Consider the following 16,228-nt stretch of genomic DNA (forward strand, 5'->3'; position numbering starts at 1 on the left):
CGAGGGGTGATGGTCCAGGACTGGAGGTAAGTTGGGAAGGGTCTGAGGGATGGTCGCCCTGAGGCTTTTGAGCACCCACGAACACACTGTCCCCCACTCCGGGGCTGGGGGTGAGCACGGCCCCGTGTCCCCATAGGCAGCGCTAGGACGGAGGCAGGCGCTGGAGCCCGAGCCCTGGGGCTGGGGCGGGCACCTGCTGAGCGTTCCAGGTGCCTGTGCGTGTGTTGTGTGCGTGTGTGGGTGTGTGTGCAGGTGTGTGTGTGCACGTGTGCCTCGCTGCCTCGCACTCGAGCCTTCCACATTGAATGTACCGCGAGCGCGGGGCCCGTGCCAGCCCCGGCACTCTGCGGCCGAGCAGCCGCAGGGACAGGGCCCCACTCCAAGCGTCCACTTTCCCATCCAACCCATCCTGTGCAATAAACGTCAGCAGCTGACAGAGCTACGCACGACTCCGGCTCTGCTTCTTCGCCACCGTCCCTCCCTCCCCGCCGCGCCTCCCGCTCCTCGTGCCCGCCCCAGGAGCCGGAACATTGGGCACAGCCCCAGCTCAGGCTGTGGGATGCAGCTTTGTCCTTTGAAGAGCTGTGTCCTTTGCCAGGAAAGCCACAAGGTGAAAAGGCTCTGCCAGCTCCAGCAGCAGCAGCCTGGAAGAAGCTGGGTGCAGGCTGATTGTGAGCCTGTGGTTATGGGAAACAGCTCCAGCTGCAAGGTGCAAATATCTCCAGCACCAGCCTGGTGGAGAGGTCTGGGAAGCCACAGACCAGTGAGAAAGGGAAGGTCCTGGCTTGAAAAGCTGCAGTTGGTCCCTGTGAGAGTCCAGCTCCCGCTGTAGCTGCACTGGCACAATTCCATGTTTCTGCTACAAAAGCACTTTCAGAATGTGACACCCTGTGCCCAGCCAGTCAGCAGAACAGGGCCAGACTGGGAGGCAGCAACCCCACCTCCCCGTGCCCCTGGCAGAGATTTCAGAGGACACAGGTCCCATCTTGTATTTCAAAAAAACCATTTTATTTACAATATTATACATGTTGACCCCCAAGTTAGTGGTTTTCCCTGCCTGCGCCCCAGTGAGCAGCAGCAAAACTCATCCCTGGAAAAGAGAGTGAAGAGCAGAGGCTGTGCTATGAGAGTGAGGACAGTGCCCAGAGCTGGAGCAGAGCACAGAGCAGCACCTGCCCTGTGGCCAGGAGTTGCCTGCCCTGCCAAGTTTGAAACCCTGCTGATGGAGAGGGACAGCACCCCAGGACAGGCACCAGCCAGTGCTGACAGCACTGGGGTGAAGCTGAGAGAAGCCACCCTGGCTCCTGCCACTCCTTTGCCCCCAGCCCAGAGCTGCAGCTCTGCAGGGCTTGGTGCCCTGTCCCTGTGCTGGGACAGCAGTGACAGCAAACAGTGCAGAGCCCCTGTCCCCCTCCAGTTCACCCCAGCACCTCAGAGTGAGGCAGGGCTGGAGGCTGCAGCTTCTTCCCCGTGAGATGTGGGACACAAGAGCATTGCAGGCCAGTGCCCACCATGGCTGCAGGTCCAGAGGTATCCCAGGGCCCTGTGGGCTGCCGGGCTCAGCTGAAGAAATACGTGGAATCCATCACTTGCTTCAGGTTGAATTCACCTGAGGGGAGCAAAGGAGAGGGCAGAGAGTGATGTGGGGATGGACAAAGGGAGGGAAGTGGGTTCAATGTATGAAGGATCCCTGCCCCTGCACTGTGCTGCCCATGGAGCCACTCCAGAGAGGTCAGGCAGAGCCAGATGGCCTGGCAGACACAGGGCTGAGGGATTAGAAGGAGTTAAACTAATTGCCTTAATCCCATTGCATGTATATCATCTAGATCCTGGCAATTACCATGCCCAGGCCCTCGCTCCCATCTCTGAGCAAATGCTCAGGGTTGGAAACAGATGGGAGCAGAACAAGAGCAGGATGGGAAGAGCTGGGTCAGCCTGGGGGAAATCCCAGGGACGCAGGGAGGATGGCAGGGAGCACTGACAGGAATGCTACAGGGGGATGTGGACATGCTGGACTGCTCTGCCCCATGGCTCTGCACTCCAGCACAGGAGAGGAAACCTGATGCAAGGAGACAGCTCTGCCTTTTTGCCTTTTGGTGGTTTTGGGGGCCACTCCATCTCATTCCCCTTGTTTCCAAAATGCTCCTGAGCTCTGCATGTTCCTGCCCTATGCTCCTACCTGTGCTGGGGACATTTGAGAGCTGCTCCTTCAGTCTCTTCTGCCAGTGGGCTATGGGCTCTGTGCTGGAGCTGGATGAACTAGAAGGAAGCAAATAAACACAGGTTATCTGGAGCCAGGCACACCCTCCTCTGCTCCCTAATGCAGCCTCTGACAACAGGATTCAGCTCTTCCAAAACAGACCAGGCACCCCAGAGTGAGAGCAGGAGCTCAGCCCTAGCAGTCCAGGCCAGGCTTTAAGGCTGCCAAACCTTCCCCTGGTTCTTCAGCAAAAGAGTGAAGAACCCTTGGGTTTTACACAGCTGAAGGTGATTTGGGTATCAAGCAAGAAGGAAGGACAACTTCCCCACCCAGGCAGGTGATACAATCTGTGAGCACCTGGACATGACCTCTGTGAGATGGAAAACCCAACAGGTCAGGAATACCTGCAGTACTTCTCCAGCATGAACTCAGACAGATCCTGCAGAATCTTCTCGCTGTGCAGAGCCACAAACTGCTGCCGACAGACCTGACCCAGGGAGACAACAGGGAGGAGCAGCTTAGCAGGTGTTTTCTCTCCTTCCAGTGACAGGTCAGAGGTGAGGGGCAGGGAAAGCAGCAGCAGGGAAAGGGGGGCTGCCAGACAAGGGTGAAGGGAATCAGCCTGGGGAGGTGTGAAGCACAGATCGACCCTCATTAGCACAAAAGGCCTTGGGAAGGACCCAGGGCAGGGCAGGGGCACTGGCTGCCAGAATCTGTGGATTCTGGGCTGTTTATTCCCTGTTTCCACAGATTCTCCCACACACTCCCTGCAGAGTGGGAGGAGAATGGGCACCATGAAATCAGCTGTGACCGCCAGCAAACATCGCAGGTTCACCTCACCTCAGGGTGAATCAATCAGCCTATGGAGCAAAGCCTAGGGGAGGCGAGGCCTGGCGTGGGCCCAGAGCACAGATCAGCAAGATTTGCTCCCAAGGGAGCCAGGAGGACACTTTTACCTGGTTCATGACATCCACGGTGAGCGCGTGAGTCCAGTAGCAGTCGTGGACTGAGACGAAGGTCAGGCCCTTCCTGGGAGGGGGCAGAGGTGCCATGAAGCAGAGCTGGGACCCCTCTGTGAGGGACCCACCCCTTGTAGAACCTCTGGCTGGGACAGGAGCAGACATTCACAGTCCCCCACCACAAGAGGAGGACTCCCTGCACAGCAGCTTTTCAGAGGGAAGTTCCTAATCCTGGGATCTCCCTGTTCCTGTCCTGCTGCCTCCTTTCCTTCTCTGCCAGGAGCCCCAAATTCCCACCCACCAGGGATTCCTCAGTCTCATGTCATGCTTTACCCCAAAAATTCTTTCCCAGGAGAGTCCTGAGCCAGGTGAGAGCCCAGCTGCCCGCTGCCTACCTGAGGCAGTGCAGTGCTGTGAGCATCATGTGCGTGGAGTCCAGAGAGTGGATGAAGTTGGGGGGAAAGGCATTCTTCTGCTTCACAGTGTCAGGTTTCCTGCAGGACAGAGCAGGGCACAGAGGAGCTGGGACATTTCAGGGCCAGAGATGGCAGCACTGGCACAGAGATGGTGACACCCCAGCCTGGGGATGAGGGGGCTGCCCTGAAGAGCCCCAAGCCCTGCTGCTCTGTCATTCTGCAGCTCAGGAGCCATAACAGGAGCTGTGGCGCTCCCTGACAGCTTCCTTGACAGGAAAGCCTTGTCCCCAGAGCACAGGCTGGTGCAGGCCATGGTTTTGTACTTACTGGCTGCTGTTGGAGGTTTTCACACTCAAGCGCTGCATGCCACAATTCAGCTGTGGGGAGAGAGGGCACCAGTGTCACCCTGCTGGGCTGGGCACTGCCCCACTCCTGTGCCTTTCCAGACTGTCCCAGCACCACAGCAGTGCCACTGCCCAGTGACACTTTGCCCAGCTCCCCTCCTGAGGGTTCTGGCAGGCATCTGAACCCTTTCACCCTCTCAGGGTGAATTGGCCCGGGAAGGAGCTGGGCTGGGGGGCTGTGAGTCAGCACAGCAGCACGTGGGAGGTGCCAGCACTGAGACTGAGTCACAGGAGCCCTGAGGAGGCTCTCAGAGCGGGGAACGGCCCGTGCCCCAGCTGCCTGAGTGGGATGGAGCCACAGAGCTTCCTCAGCAGCTCACCCACACACTCCAGGCTCTGCAGGGAGCCATGAGGCTGGAGGATGTGCCTGCACTCAGGGATCCTACCTGCTCTGCAGGCTCACCCACCAGTGATGCCAACCTGCCAGGCCCTAGCCCAGGCTGTGTTTTCCCTGCTCCCACCATGGCTCAGGGAGGATGGGGGCTGTGAGTCCTCACTCACCACAGTGGATCTGGAGCGATAGTAGGGCTGGATGATGGGCAGCCCCAGAGGTGTGACCCACTCCACTGTCCGGCCTGACTGGGCGATGAGCTTGGCACTCTCTGTCAGCCAGTTCTTCAGAAAAGGAGAGGAAGCAGCTGAGTTAGTGTGGAGCTGGGACACCCCATCCCCTCCCAGCACAGGCCACCCTCAGTCCTGCCACAGAACTCCCCAGGGCTTACTGGGGGGTTTGGCACAATCCCACACCTCTGGGCTGGGGCAGGAGGATCCTCTCTGGGCCAGGAGCCACGAGAACCATCTCTCCCCATGGAGCATCCCCTTGTCTACGTATAATGGACATGGGAAGGAGAAAAAGTGGAGGTAAAGGGCAACAGGCTCCCTACCTGGATATCTCGAGTGGCTGAGAACATCTCCTTGATGCTGTTGAACACCTGCTTCACCAGATAGTGAGATGCCTCCCACAAATACTCCTGGCACAGAGCAGAGAGCCATGGGTCATACAAAGGGACAGCCAAAAAGAGGAAAGTGACAGGACCCAGGGAGGGGGGACACACAGGAATGGTACCTCGGGGAACTCATCGATCTCCTTGAGGCGTTTCTCGATCTGCAGGCGGCCGCCGTAGCGAGTGACCCCGTACACGACCGTCATCACCGTCTGCTTCACCACCTTGCGGCTGATGAAGCCCTGCAGCACCTGGGCAATCTTCAAACCCCTCTCAGCATCCTTCTTCCGAAACTCCTCCACCTGAGAGAGAGCCTCTAGTCAGGGCTGGCATGAGCCACGCTGGCTGGAGCCCCCTCTGTGGTTCGGGACCTTCTCAGCTGGGCACTGCCTGGCTCAAGCTCCCATCAGGATCCCTCCCTGCTGCCTTGGACTTCTTCTGAAACCTCTCCACCTGAGCAGAGTGCCCCTGAGTCAGGGCTGGCATGAGCCACGCGGGCTGCAGGCCTGTGGGACCCTCCCAGCTGGGCACTGCCTGCCCTCAGGATCCCTGCAGCCCATTTTCCCCACCCTGGATAAGAGAAGGCACCTGCTGAAGGGATCCAGCATGGATAACAGTGCCTGCAGAGCGTTCCCTGCAGCCTCAGCACTGTCCCTTGGTGCCAGCTGGGACAAGGACACAGCTCAGCTGTGGCTCAGAACTTTGGTTCTCCTGCCTCTGTTCCCCCAGTGATAACTGAGCAAGGCCTACACCCCCATGAACTCTACCTGTTCTCTGGAGAAAACCTGCTGAGACCCAGATGGGAGATGCAGGGTCCAAAGCCACCTGAATATGCCTCTCAGCTCTCTTCCAGTGGCAAATTTCACATCTTGCAAAGAAACCAAAGATTTTTGTACCAGGACCAAGGCTGAATCTCTACCCACTCCTTCCAACTCAGCTCAAGGAAGAAAAATCTCATAACCCATGGGCCAGCCAGCTGTAAGCAAGAGATGAGGAGCATCCCTTGCTCTCTTCCACCTCTTCAGCCTAGTTCTCCCAGGCTTCATTCAGGACTAGTGAGGACAGCAGAAATCAGAGGGGATTTCTCCATAAGGACAGATCTCCTGTCAGATCCACTCATGCCTCCCCAGCTCTCTGCACACTCATCCCCACATTTCCCCTTGGCAGGTGACACCCTGTGCACACCAAGAGGAGAAGGCAGGTCCAAAAGGACCCTGTGTGTCCCCACAGAGCCTCACCTGCTGGGCCACTGCACTGTAGACATCCTGAGGGAGCCCACAGGGCACCAGGTTGACGGAGGCAGCGCCGCTGAGGTCCCGGCCGAGCGCTGCATAGTGCTGCAGCCCATTGCAGGAGCCATCCTGCAGGGACAGCACCAGCAAACAAGGGGTTAATGCATGGACAGAGCCCTGCTCATCTGCCCCCTCCCCATGCACAGCTACCCTGGCCTCAGGTGGTTTTTATTTCCCCTCGCCACTCTTCAGAGCAGTGACCATCTCCCAGCAGTGACCATTTGCTTTCTGGACAGGTTTCCTGCCTGGGTCCACCCCTAACTGCTGTGACCTGTGAGGTTTAAAATCAGAAATCTCACATCACCACCTCTGTGGGTTTCCAAAGACAACAAAGCTCTGTGGAAACGCTGAAAACCAGAAAATTGAGAAAACACCGAATATATCTGGGATGCTAAAAGCAGCCCCAAGAGGCAGCAGTCAAAACAACCTCAGCAGTGGGATCAGAGGCAGGAAAAGGCAGTGATCCCCCAGGAAGCCCCAGCTGGCTCTGAAAACAGAAACCAGCTCCCACCCAGGTTTCCCAAAGCTGCACCAGAGGCACAGTGAGCCTCTGCCACAGCAGCTGCCCTTGCAGCCCTGCTGGAACCAAGAGCAGCTTGGGTGACACAGACAGGACCTGAAGGATGGTGCAGGAACATCTTGGTTCTCCCCAGACTGCACTGACAGTGATGTTTCTCACAGATGTGCTGCTGCTCCTGTCCCCCTGTGGTCAGGCTCTCCCAGATCCCCCAGGACTGTCAGGTTCCTCAAGCAGGGCCCCCTTTGTCTCCCCACTCCCTGTAGTGTGGAAAGGCAGCACCAGGACCTGATGGCTCTGCTAATTGAGCACTGATGACTCAGGCTGAACAAGACTCTGGCACCTTCTAGAAGAAGTCCTTGCTGATGATATTTCATTAGCTGCACCCTCCACACACCCCCAGCTGCTCTCTTGACCTTTTGTTGTCATCAAAATATCAGACCTGACTGTCTCATGTATGTTCCAGGCAGAAAAATTGCTGCCCTCCCTGCTCAGTCATGGCCACCTGATCTCCTCAAAAGAAAAAGGAGCAGCCACCCCTCACCCATGGCCACTATCAGCCTTGTCCCTGAGCAGCCAGGGGGGACAGGTGCCTTCAGGGAGCACCTGAGCAGGCACAGGGTCCTTCCTGTGTCCTTCCTCAGAGTTCCAGACCTGCCATATTGGCTCTTGCAGAGCTGCTTGGCTTCAGGCACAGAGCAGGAGCGGAGAAAGGCATCCAAAGCACAGCTCTGAGCATTCCAGGTGTTGCCCTGCTGGGCCAACTTCCAATCCTGATCCTGTGCCTGCAGAAGGTGACACTGGCCTGGCTCTCACCCTGCAGCAGCTGCCAGCGAGCTCCCAGCTGGGCTCTGCTCGAGCCAAGGGAAGTGAGGCAGCCCTCAGATGTTCCAGCTCATGGATGGCTGCAGGCAGCAGCAAATCACCTGAGTTCTCATGCCAAAATGCCCAACACTGCATTTCTATTCCTAAGAAAACCCAGCCACGTGGAGCAGGGATTGCAGAGCTGGAGACCTGGATGCTCCTTCCCTGCCCTGCTGAGCCTCACATGGGCTGTGAGGATCTGCCAGGCTCCTACCTGGTGAACTGGGAAGTGAGAGATGTAGGCTGCTGGATCTGGGGACCTCGAGGCTTTGGCGATTTCCATACAGCATGCCAAGGCTTGCCAGGGCTCATCTGTGTCCATCCACCACTTCCTGCCCTGAGAATGAGAAAGGCCAGGCTGGTGGGAGCAGGCAGTGCTCCTGTGCACCTCAAAGCACAGGCAGGAACCCCTCAAATCACAGGCAGGAGCCCCTGAGCACCTGGGGTACACTGGGCACAGCACCTCCCCACTATGCCTCCATTTCCCTAGCTTTACATCATGTTTTCAGACAGAAACAGGTTATTTAGGAATTTAGGTTATTTAGGTTATTTGCCTTCTCCTGTTTTAGGTTATAGGTTATTTGCCTTCTCCCTTTTTACCTCTCAAAAATCTTTCCTAATGTTTTTGTTACAAAATCCATTCTGATTTCCATTTTATTTTACTTCACGTACCGTGAGAGGGTGGTCAGCCGAGTCCAGGATGTCCTCCATGATTTCATTGGCATACTCCAGCCTCTCCTGCAAGGCATTCTTCTTCTTCAGCCCTGTCAGGTTGATGAGGTGGATCTTCAGCCAGTCAAGTCCTTTGGGGCCCAGTGGCCTCCCCTCTGCAAACAGCAGGATGGCCCTGGTGACATCGTTGCCCAGGTGGTTGAAATAAGGTGGGCATGGGTAAGTCCTGCCACGGAAATCCATGTTGTGAGGGAACCAGAACACCTTGTCCCTGACATAGTTGGCAATGGAGAGCTTGTAGAGAGCATCCATGCGCAGGCTGTGCATTTCTGCAGCCTTCTTCTTGCACAGGAACACCTCGTGCTTGAAGGACTTGCTCCAGGTGGAGGAATTGCCAGGAGGAGTGGGAGGCTTGGGAGCCTCAGAGAGGGGTGGTGGGATGTCCAGCTTCTCATCCCCTTTGTCATTGAAGATGGAGATGATGATATCCAGCACTGGCTGGTTGATCTTCCAGGCACAGTTGCCCAGCTGGTTGAGGGCATCCAGCACGGGGTGGAGGTTCACCAGGGGACACTGCTCCAGCAGCAGCTGGTGGTGGGTGGTGTCATCCATGAAACGCATCAGCTTGGTGTCATTGAGCACAAAAGCACCAAAAGTGGGGGAGGTCCAGGGCACAGGAGGGCACAGCATGGGCATGGCAGAGGAGTTGAAGGTCAGTGTGGTCTCTGCAGCGTTTGACACGAGCTGGGAGAAGATGGGATGGGGCCTTATCAGCCCGACCTGGAGAAGAGGATCAGCAGCAGAGGGTTAGGGCTGGAGTATGGGAGAGCCTGTGGTCAGTCAGACATCCCACAGGGATCATGCCAAGTAAGGTTAAACCCTCCTTACCTGCTGAGGAGAGGTAAAATCAGCAGGAACTGCTAACTCTTGTGTCTGAGTATAAAACCTCAGTCTCCTTACTTTCAAAGGATAATAGTAATCCAGTGGTCTTAGGAGCCACTCATCTTGGGGCAAGACCAAGTGAAAGTAATGAACCTCTCACCAGTCCTAAACACATTCATACTCTTAACCCTGTAACCCTCTCCACCCCATCCTATTTCCACTTCTATCCAACAACCTCAAGACAACAATTACAAACACAGTCAAAACTTCCTTCTTAATCAGCCTAATCCCAATAACAATCTACATCCACTCTGGAACAGAAAGCCTCACCTCCTTCTGAGAATGAAGAATCAAGGGCTTCTAAGCATCCCTGAGCAGGAATGGCAGCAAGGACACAAAAGAGCCTTGCAAGGGTCTGATTTTGAGGAAGGGGTGCCCTGCACAGGAGCCCCCAGGATGAGGCTCACCTGCCAGTTACTGTAGAAGGAGTAGACGTGGTAGAGGACAGGGATAGGCTTGGACTCCAGGCGACGATTGAGGATGTTCCTGGGCACCTTCACAGCCTTCACCAGGAGCTCCAGCATGTGCATGCCCAGGCGCATGAGGAGCACACAGGGCCAGCTGCAGGACTTCAGGTTCAGGGAAGGCCCAAAGCCTGCTTCTGCCACCAGCTTCTCCCAGTATTCCCGTGGCAAGTACTGCTTAGGCTGGGAGAAAATAGAGTCAGCTGGAGTGGATCAATCTACCTGAGATATGGCCCTGAGAAGGAATCTCCTTTGTGTCCCCAAAGGTCCTTCTTGATAGGGGTGTTTGGGGAAGGAGGGCTGAGGAGGCTGTGTCACAGACATCTTTTATGAAAAATCTTTTCCTTAGGATTTTTCCTCCTGAGAAGCTGAGAGGCCTCAGGAACAAAATGCAAACAATGATTATCTGCTGCTGTGGAATGCAACAGGTGCATCTGTGATTGGCCCATGTTGGTTGTTTTGAATTAATGGCGAATCACAGTCAGCTGGCTTGGACTCTCTGTCCGAGACACAAGCCTTTGTTATTAATTATTTCTTTTTCTATTCTTAGCTAGCCTTCTGATGAAACCTTTTCTTCTATTCTTTTAGTATAGTTTTAATATAATATATATCATAAAATAATAAATGAAGCCTTCTGAAACATGGAGTCAACATTCTTGTCTCTTCCCTCATCCTAAGACGCCTGTGAACAGGGTCACAGGGCTGGGCTGAGCCCAACAGTGAGAATGGGGACAGTGGCACTGCACCACACCCCAGTGCTGACACCCTGTCCCCACATCATCCTGTCCAGACTGCAGCCCTGCCTGCCCCTGTGAGCACCCAGCTCTGACAACCACCTGCTCACCTGGTCCTTGATGTGCCCAGGGCAGCAGGCACATCTGGCCCCTTCTCCCCTCTTGTCCTCTCCTGCCCTGCAAAGCCCAGAGCTTTCCTGCATGGACTCCTGGCCCCAAGGGCTCCTACCTGGCTGTCCTTTGCCAGCAGCTGGATGTAGCTCTCGTAGATCTGCTGCACCTTCTCCAGCTGGCCACTGCGCAGCTTCCTCTGGATGATGTACCTGTCATAGACCTTGGAGCCCAGCTCCCTGGCCAGCACTGCCAGGGACTCACCTTGTGGAGACAGGTCATTGAGGATCTGGGAAAGGGGAAGGAAAAAAGCGTCTTAGGAAGGAGGAAAAGCGAGATACAGCAGAAAGAGCAGGAGTTAAAGCTGCTGTGCAGGGAGCACAGAAAGATGCTGATTTCTGTGATACTGAACAGATGGTGAGGAAGGAAAAACAACCAGGGCAGAGCATGGGTTTCTCTGGTTGCTCTGCAGAAGGAGCAGACAGCCTGAAGTTAATAACCTCATAAACCTCTCAGGAAATCCCAATTCTGCTCAAGTGCTCTGTGACACCCCCATGCTGATAGTCCAGCCCCACTCCTGGGTGGGTAGAGCAGGTTCCTACCTGCAGCATGATGTCCACATACTCCTCATCTGGCAGCAGACACAGGTAGGGGTAGAGGACGTTGTACTTGGACATCCTCTTGGGCCTGGCCAAGCTGCGCTTGGAGTTCTGCAGGGCCTGCAGGATGGCATCGCGCCACTGCGAGCGCAGCGTGCCCAGCAGCTCACGCTGCAGGGAAAGGAAGGAAAAGAGCTGGTGAGCATGAGCTGCCTGGTCTCTACTTCATGGAGCCTCAGCTCTCGCCCACAGGTCCTGAGGGCTGTCCCCAAACCCAAACTTTACCGCTTTGGTGGCCTGTGGGGTCAGGGGCTTGGCTGCCTCCACGGACTCGATGGTCACGGTGTTCTTCAGCTCCATGTCCAGCTGCTGCTGGAAACGCTCCTGCAGCTCTTGCATGGAGAAATCCAGCTTGGGGTACGAGCCCATCGTCTCCTGCAATGGGAGAGAGGCAGTCAGTGCCAGAAGTGGGAGGAGAAGCCATGCTCATTCTCCCAGCTTCCCTGCAAGAGGAACAATTGTGATACAATTCTGGGTTGAAAGCACCTCGCTGGGATCTCTGGGCCCAGAGGTCTCTCACACACAAATCCCAGAGGCTGCTCTGCTCCTTGTGTTATGCACCTCTGCAAGCACCCCCTCCCATGCATGGAGGCCATCTCCAGCTCCCTGCAAACCCTCTGCTTTGCTGTTCCTCTTAGTTATTAATATTAGTCATGTGATCCATTCGATGATTTCTGTGGGTTATTTGGCACAGATCAGGTTAAAAAGCTCTTTCTTTCTAGCCCACCCCTGAGCTGTACCTAAGAACACCTGGCCAGCTTCAACACCTCCCTGAGCGCTGTGGCTTACTCTGGAATAGAAGTCCTGGAGCAGAGAAGACTTGCTGATCTTGGGGCTGGGTGGAGGAGGCAGCTGGTAGTTGGGCTGGACAGTCCTGATGGCAAACAGCACCTTCTCCTTCTCATCTTCCTCAAACAGGCACTTTTGGAAGAGCTCATCCACATGGAAGCCACTGCTGTTCAGCTGCTGCAGGTATCTGAGGAGGGGCAGACAGGACAGGCTGGATCTTCCCCAGGGGCCTGAGCACGTTGGACAGGAGCTGACTCAACACAGCCTGTCCCACAAGGTCACCAGCAGCCTCAGGTTACAGGGATCAGGTGTCCATCCCTCAGCCTGCACTGCTGCAGAGCTTCCTGGGCAGGGAGGCCACTGCAGCTGCCCACAGGCAGCCCCACAGCCTGTGCTGCTCTGCCACAGCTCCACACGTCCAGCACAGCCCCTGCCAGCCCCCTCAGAGGCAGCTGACTGGAGATATTGCCCTGAAGGCATCTAGAATGTGTCAGCAGCCGGAGGACAGAGAGCAGTGATACATCCCTGAGGTTCACACGAGTGCATCAGAAGCTTTCTCCATCCTCTGAGAGGAGCTGGCTGTGCCTCCAGCCCCAGGCACTGCCCCTAGGCCCAGCCTGTGGGATCTTCCAGGGCTCTTTGAGCTGCTCCCTTTAGCACTGACACTTTCCTGTCCGTGAAATCTACCATCTACAACCTTGCTATCTTTAGCACTGACACTTTCCTGTCTATCATGCTCTTTAAAATCTACCTGGCTCCTCTGGAGAGCCCTGCAGGAACCAGCTGTGTGGCTGAGCCCACCAAAATGGGCAAACCCCACAGAAGGGCCATAAAAACAAACAGAGGAGCCAAGCCATTGCCACCAGGCAGCAACAGAGGGACCAGAAGTGAGATGCCTGGGATGGGTGGGGAACCAAGGAATCCCTGACTGGAGAGGGCCTCTCCCAGCCCAGCTCTGGGGGGAACAGCGCCTGTTCTCACCTTCCACATCTCCTCTCCCTGCACAATCTCAGACAAACTGCCCAGCAGTGGGGGTGGCAGGGAGGGTGCTCCAGCCACCCCAAAATCTGGCCATGGGAAGTGGCTCAGGACATCCAGGTGGGCTCACAGAGGGGACAGCTCTTCCTGACCCCAAGCCCCTGGATCTCCTGCATCTCCCAGCTCTCCAAGCACAGCATGTGGAGCTCCTGAGGCAGGTGTTACCTCAGGATGGCTTGGGGAGGTGACTGGCTCCGTCCTGCACACTCCAGGGCTGTGGCATAGGAGTCCAGGTTGGGCTGGAGACCTGCAGTCTCCAGGATGGAAAACAATCGGTCCAGGCGGTTCAAACAGCCCTGCAGGAGAGAGGGGAAGGAAAATGGGGTCACTGAGAAGGAAAAGGGGGCTGGGGTCACAGGGAAGGGAAGGGAAGGGAAGGGAAGGGAAGGGAAGGGAAGGGAAGGGAAGGGAAGGGAAGGGAAGGGAAGGGAAGGGAAGGGAAGGGAAGGGAAGGGAAGGGAAGGGAAGGGAAGGGAAGGGAAGGGAAGGGAAGGGAAGGGAAGGGAAGGGAAGGGAAGGGAAGGGAAGGGAAGGGAAGGGAAGGGAAGGGAAGGGAAGGGAAGGGAAGGGAAGGGAAGGGAAGGGAAGGGAAGGGAAGGGAAGGGAAGGGAAGGGGAGGCTGGAGTCACTGAGAAGGGAAGGAGTGAGAAGGGGAGAAGGCTGTGCACACCAAGAAGGGAAGGGGGCTGTGGACATTGAGGAAAGAAAGGAGGCTGGGGTCACTGAGAAAGGAAGGAGTGAGAAGGGAAAGGGGCTGTGGACACTGAGAAGGAGGTTGTGCACAGTGAGAAAGAAAGGATGCTGTGGACATGGAGAAAGGAAAGGAGGCTGGGGTCATTGAGAAGGAAAGGGGGCTGTGGACACTGAAAAAGGAACGAATGAGAAGGGAAAGGGGCTGTGGACATTGAGAAAGGAAGGGGGCTGTGGACATTGGGAAGAAGGCTGTGCACACTGAGAAAGGAGAGGCCATGCAGTCACTGAGAAGGGAATCACTGAGAAGGGAAAGGGGCTGTGGACACTGTAGCCAGTGGGAAAGGAGGCTGAGCACACTGACACCAACAGCCCCAAAATCACAGCTCCACGCCCCTCTACTGTTCAGATTTAGTCAGGTCTACCCTACCCTTTCCCCACTCCTCTCAAAGCCACCTCACAGGGATCTGTGGCCTCATGCCAGCTCAGTCCCCCTTGCCAGCAGCCCTGCTTGGACACTTGCTGCAGTGACCAGCACAGATCAAAGCAGCTGGAGGCTGTTCCTCACGAGCCAGCCCCTCTCCCACCCAGATCAGCAGGCTTTGGTACCTTCCTGGCCCAGATGCGCATGACGATGTTGAAGGCACCCACATCCAGCACCTTCCTCTTCACGGGGGAGCTGTGGCACAGCAGGAGGTACCTCTCAGCCTCCTCTGCCTGCTGCAGGAACAGGAAGCACTCCAGGTTGGCCTGGATGGTCTGCTGCAGCACCTGCTGGTTGCTCTTGTCCTTTGGCATCTTCTGGGGCCTCTTCAGCTCCTCAACTCCCTTCACCTCCACCACCCTGGGCTTGTTGTGGGGGCTGCCAGAGCTCTGGGTCCAGGCAGGGGCTGCTTTTGTCTTTGGGATCTTTGGGCTCTTCTTGGTTTTTGTTTTGGGTGTGGCCTCTGCCTTGGCCTGGCTCTCCAGAGCCAGCTGGGAGGCAGCACTGCCCAATTCCTGCTTCATCTTTGGCTGCTGGCTGTACATCTCCTTCTGCAGCTTTTTGGCCCAGGTGCTGGACCGAGCCAGGCCATCACCCTGTGCCCTGGGAAGGGGCTGCTTCTCCTTGGGGCCAGGGACCACAGCCTCCTGGAACTTGTCATTGTCCAGTGCAGCCACTTCCACTTTGCTGACTGTCACCTCTGGGACATTACTGCCCTGCAGCTGCTTGGCTCGAGCCTTCAGCACTAGAGGGAAACAGAGAGGTGATGGGAGACAGGGCACAGCAAAAATCTCTGTCCTGTCCTCACCCTGGAAGTACCAGGATTGTGCTCAAAAAAAGGGTTCACAAAAGAACTTCATCCCTCCTTGGCTCCAAAACAGAGACACCAACCTCTGTCTCTCTGAGATCTACCTGCAGGCTGGGGCCCACCCCAGCACCCCAGGAACCCACCCCAGCACCCCTGGAATGCACCCCAGCACCCTTGGAACCCATCCCAGCATCCAGGAACCCACCCCAGCACCCCAGGAACCCACCTCAGCACCCCTGGAATGCACCCCAGGATCCCTGGAACCCATCCCAGCACCCCTGGAACCCACCCCAGCATCCCTGAACCCAGCAGTGTCACTGCCAGGGAAAAAGCAACAGCCAAGTCTGCTCTGCCTGCTGCATCTCTCCCAGCACTCACCTTCCAGCAGCTCTGTCCTCTCACAGGGAACATTTCTGTTCGCCTTCTCCTTGGTGCTGGCAGAGGAGTAGCTCCTGAAGATTCTCCATGGAATCCCTGCCATGAGGAACGCAGAGGTGTGGGGGGTCAGAGGAAGCTCCACACGCTCAAACACTCCCTGTTCCCCACTCTGCCCTGTGGCCCCAGCATGGACAGGGTGAGTGAGGGATGTTCCTCAGCTCAGCTGCTCCAGCAGCAGCACAGGAGGGACAGGGCCATCCCTCACCCTCAGGAACCAGAGGCTCAGAAGGAACACGACCCCAGGGACACCACAAACCCCAGCGCTGTCAATGGGGTGGCAGCACCCCGAGACCCCCAGAGCAGGTGGGTGCTATCCCATAGCTAGGACATGACCAGAGCCCCGCAAGAGCAACAACATCCCAGCAGTTCCACAGCCTCCACTCTATCCCTGGGGTGCTCACGACTCAAAAAGCGCCCCCCATGTTACAGGTGTATCCCACAGAACGCTCAGCACCGTAGGACGTCCCGGCCCGGCTCCGTCCGCACACTCTGCCCGTGTCCCGTTCTCCTGGTGTCCCCGCCGGTCCCTCCATGCCCCCCGGAACCCCGGTGTCCCCCCGGTGCCCGTTCCCGCTCACCGGGCCCCCTCAGCCCGCCCGGGCCCCTCAGCACCGCCCGCAGCCTCAGCAGCGACATCCCCGGGCCACGCGCGCCGCGCGCCCCCGCGCATGCGCCGCGCAGCCGCGGGGCACGCCGGGAGCGCGAGTCCCGCCGAGCCGGACTACAACTCCCATGGTGCAGCGCGGCCGCGCTCTGCGCCCCCTGGCGGCCGCGGTGGCCCCGACGGGGTGGGCCGGGAAGAG

General features: G+C 56.9%; 1 protein-coding gene across 1 annotated transcript; it reads right to left on the reverse strand.

Annotated features, from left to right (window-relative positions):
- Positions 1-984: 984 nt before the first annotated feature.
- On the reverse strand, positions 985-16,139 carry POLRMT (RNA polymerase mitochondrial). Its single transcript, XM_074528979.1, has 21 exons — positions 16,004-16,139; positions 15,366-15,461; positions 14,305-14,924; positions 13,171-13,301; positions 11,968-12,154; positions 11,404-11,553; positions 11,122-11,289; positions 10,638-10,808; positions 9,618-9,857; positions 8,269-9,048; positions 7,811-7,933; positions 6,162-6,284; positions 5,046-5,225; positions 4,864-4,950; positions 4,481-4,594; positions 3,903-3,952; positions 3,555-3,653; positions 3,157-3,229; positions 2,605-2,687; positions 2,180-2,259; positions 985-1,609 (listed from the first exon to the last, which is right to left on the reverse strand). Exons 1-21 carry the CDS (start codon positions 16,059-16,061, stop codon positions 1,560-1,562), a joined length of 3,663 nt encoding a protein of 1,220 aa, XP_074385080.1. The 5' UTR covers positions 16,062-16,139; the 3' UTR covers positions 985-1,559.
- Between the last annotated feature and the right edge of the window lie 89 nt (positions 16,140-16,228).

This window comes from Zonotrichia albicollis, chromosome 29 (assembly GCF_047830755.1).
Source record: "Zonotrichia albicollis isolate bZonAlb1 chromosome 29, bZonAlb1.hap1, whole genome shotgun sequence".
NCBI classification, from domain to species: Eukaryota; Metazoa; Chordata; class Aves; order Passeriformes; family Passerellidae; genus Zonotrichia; species Zonotrichia albicollis.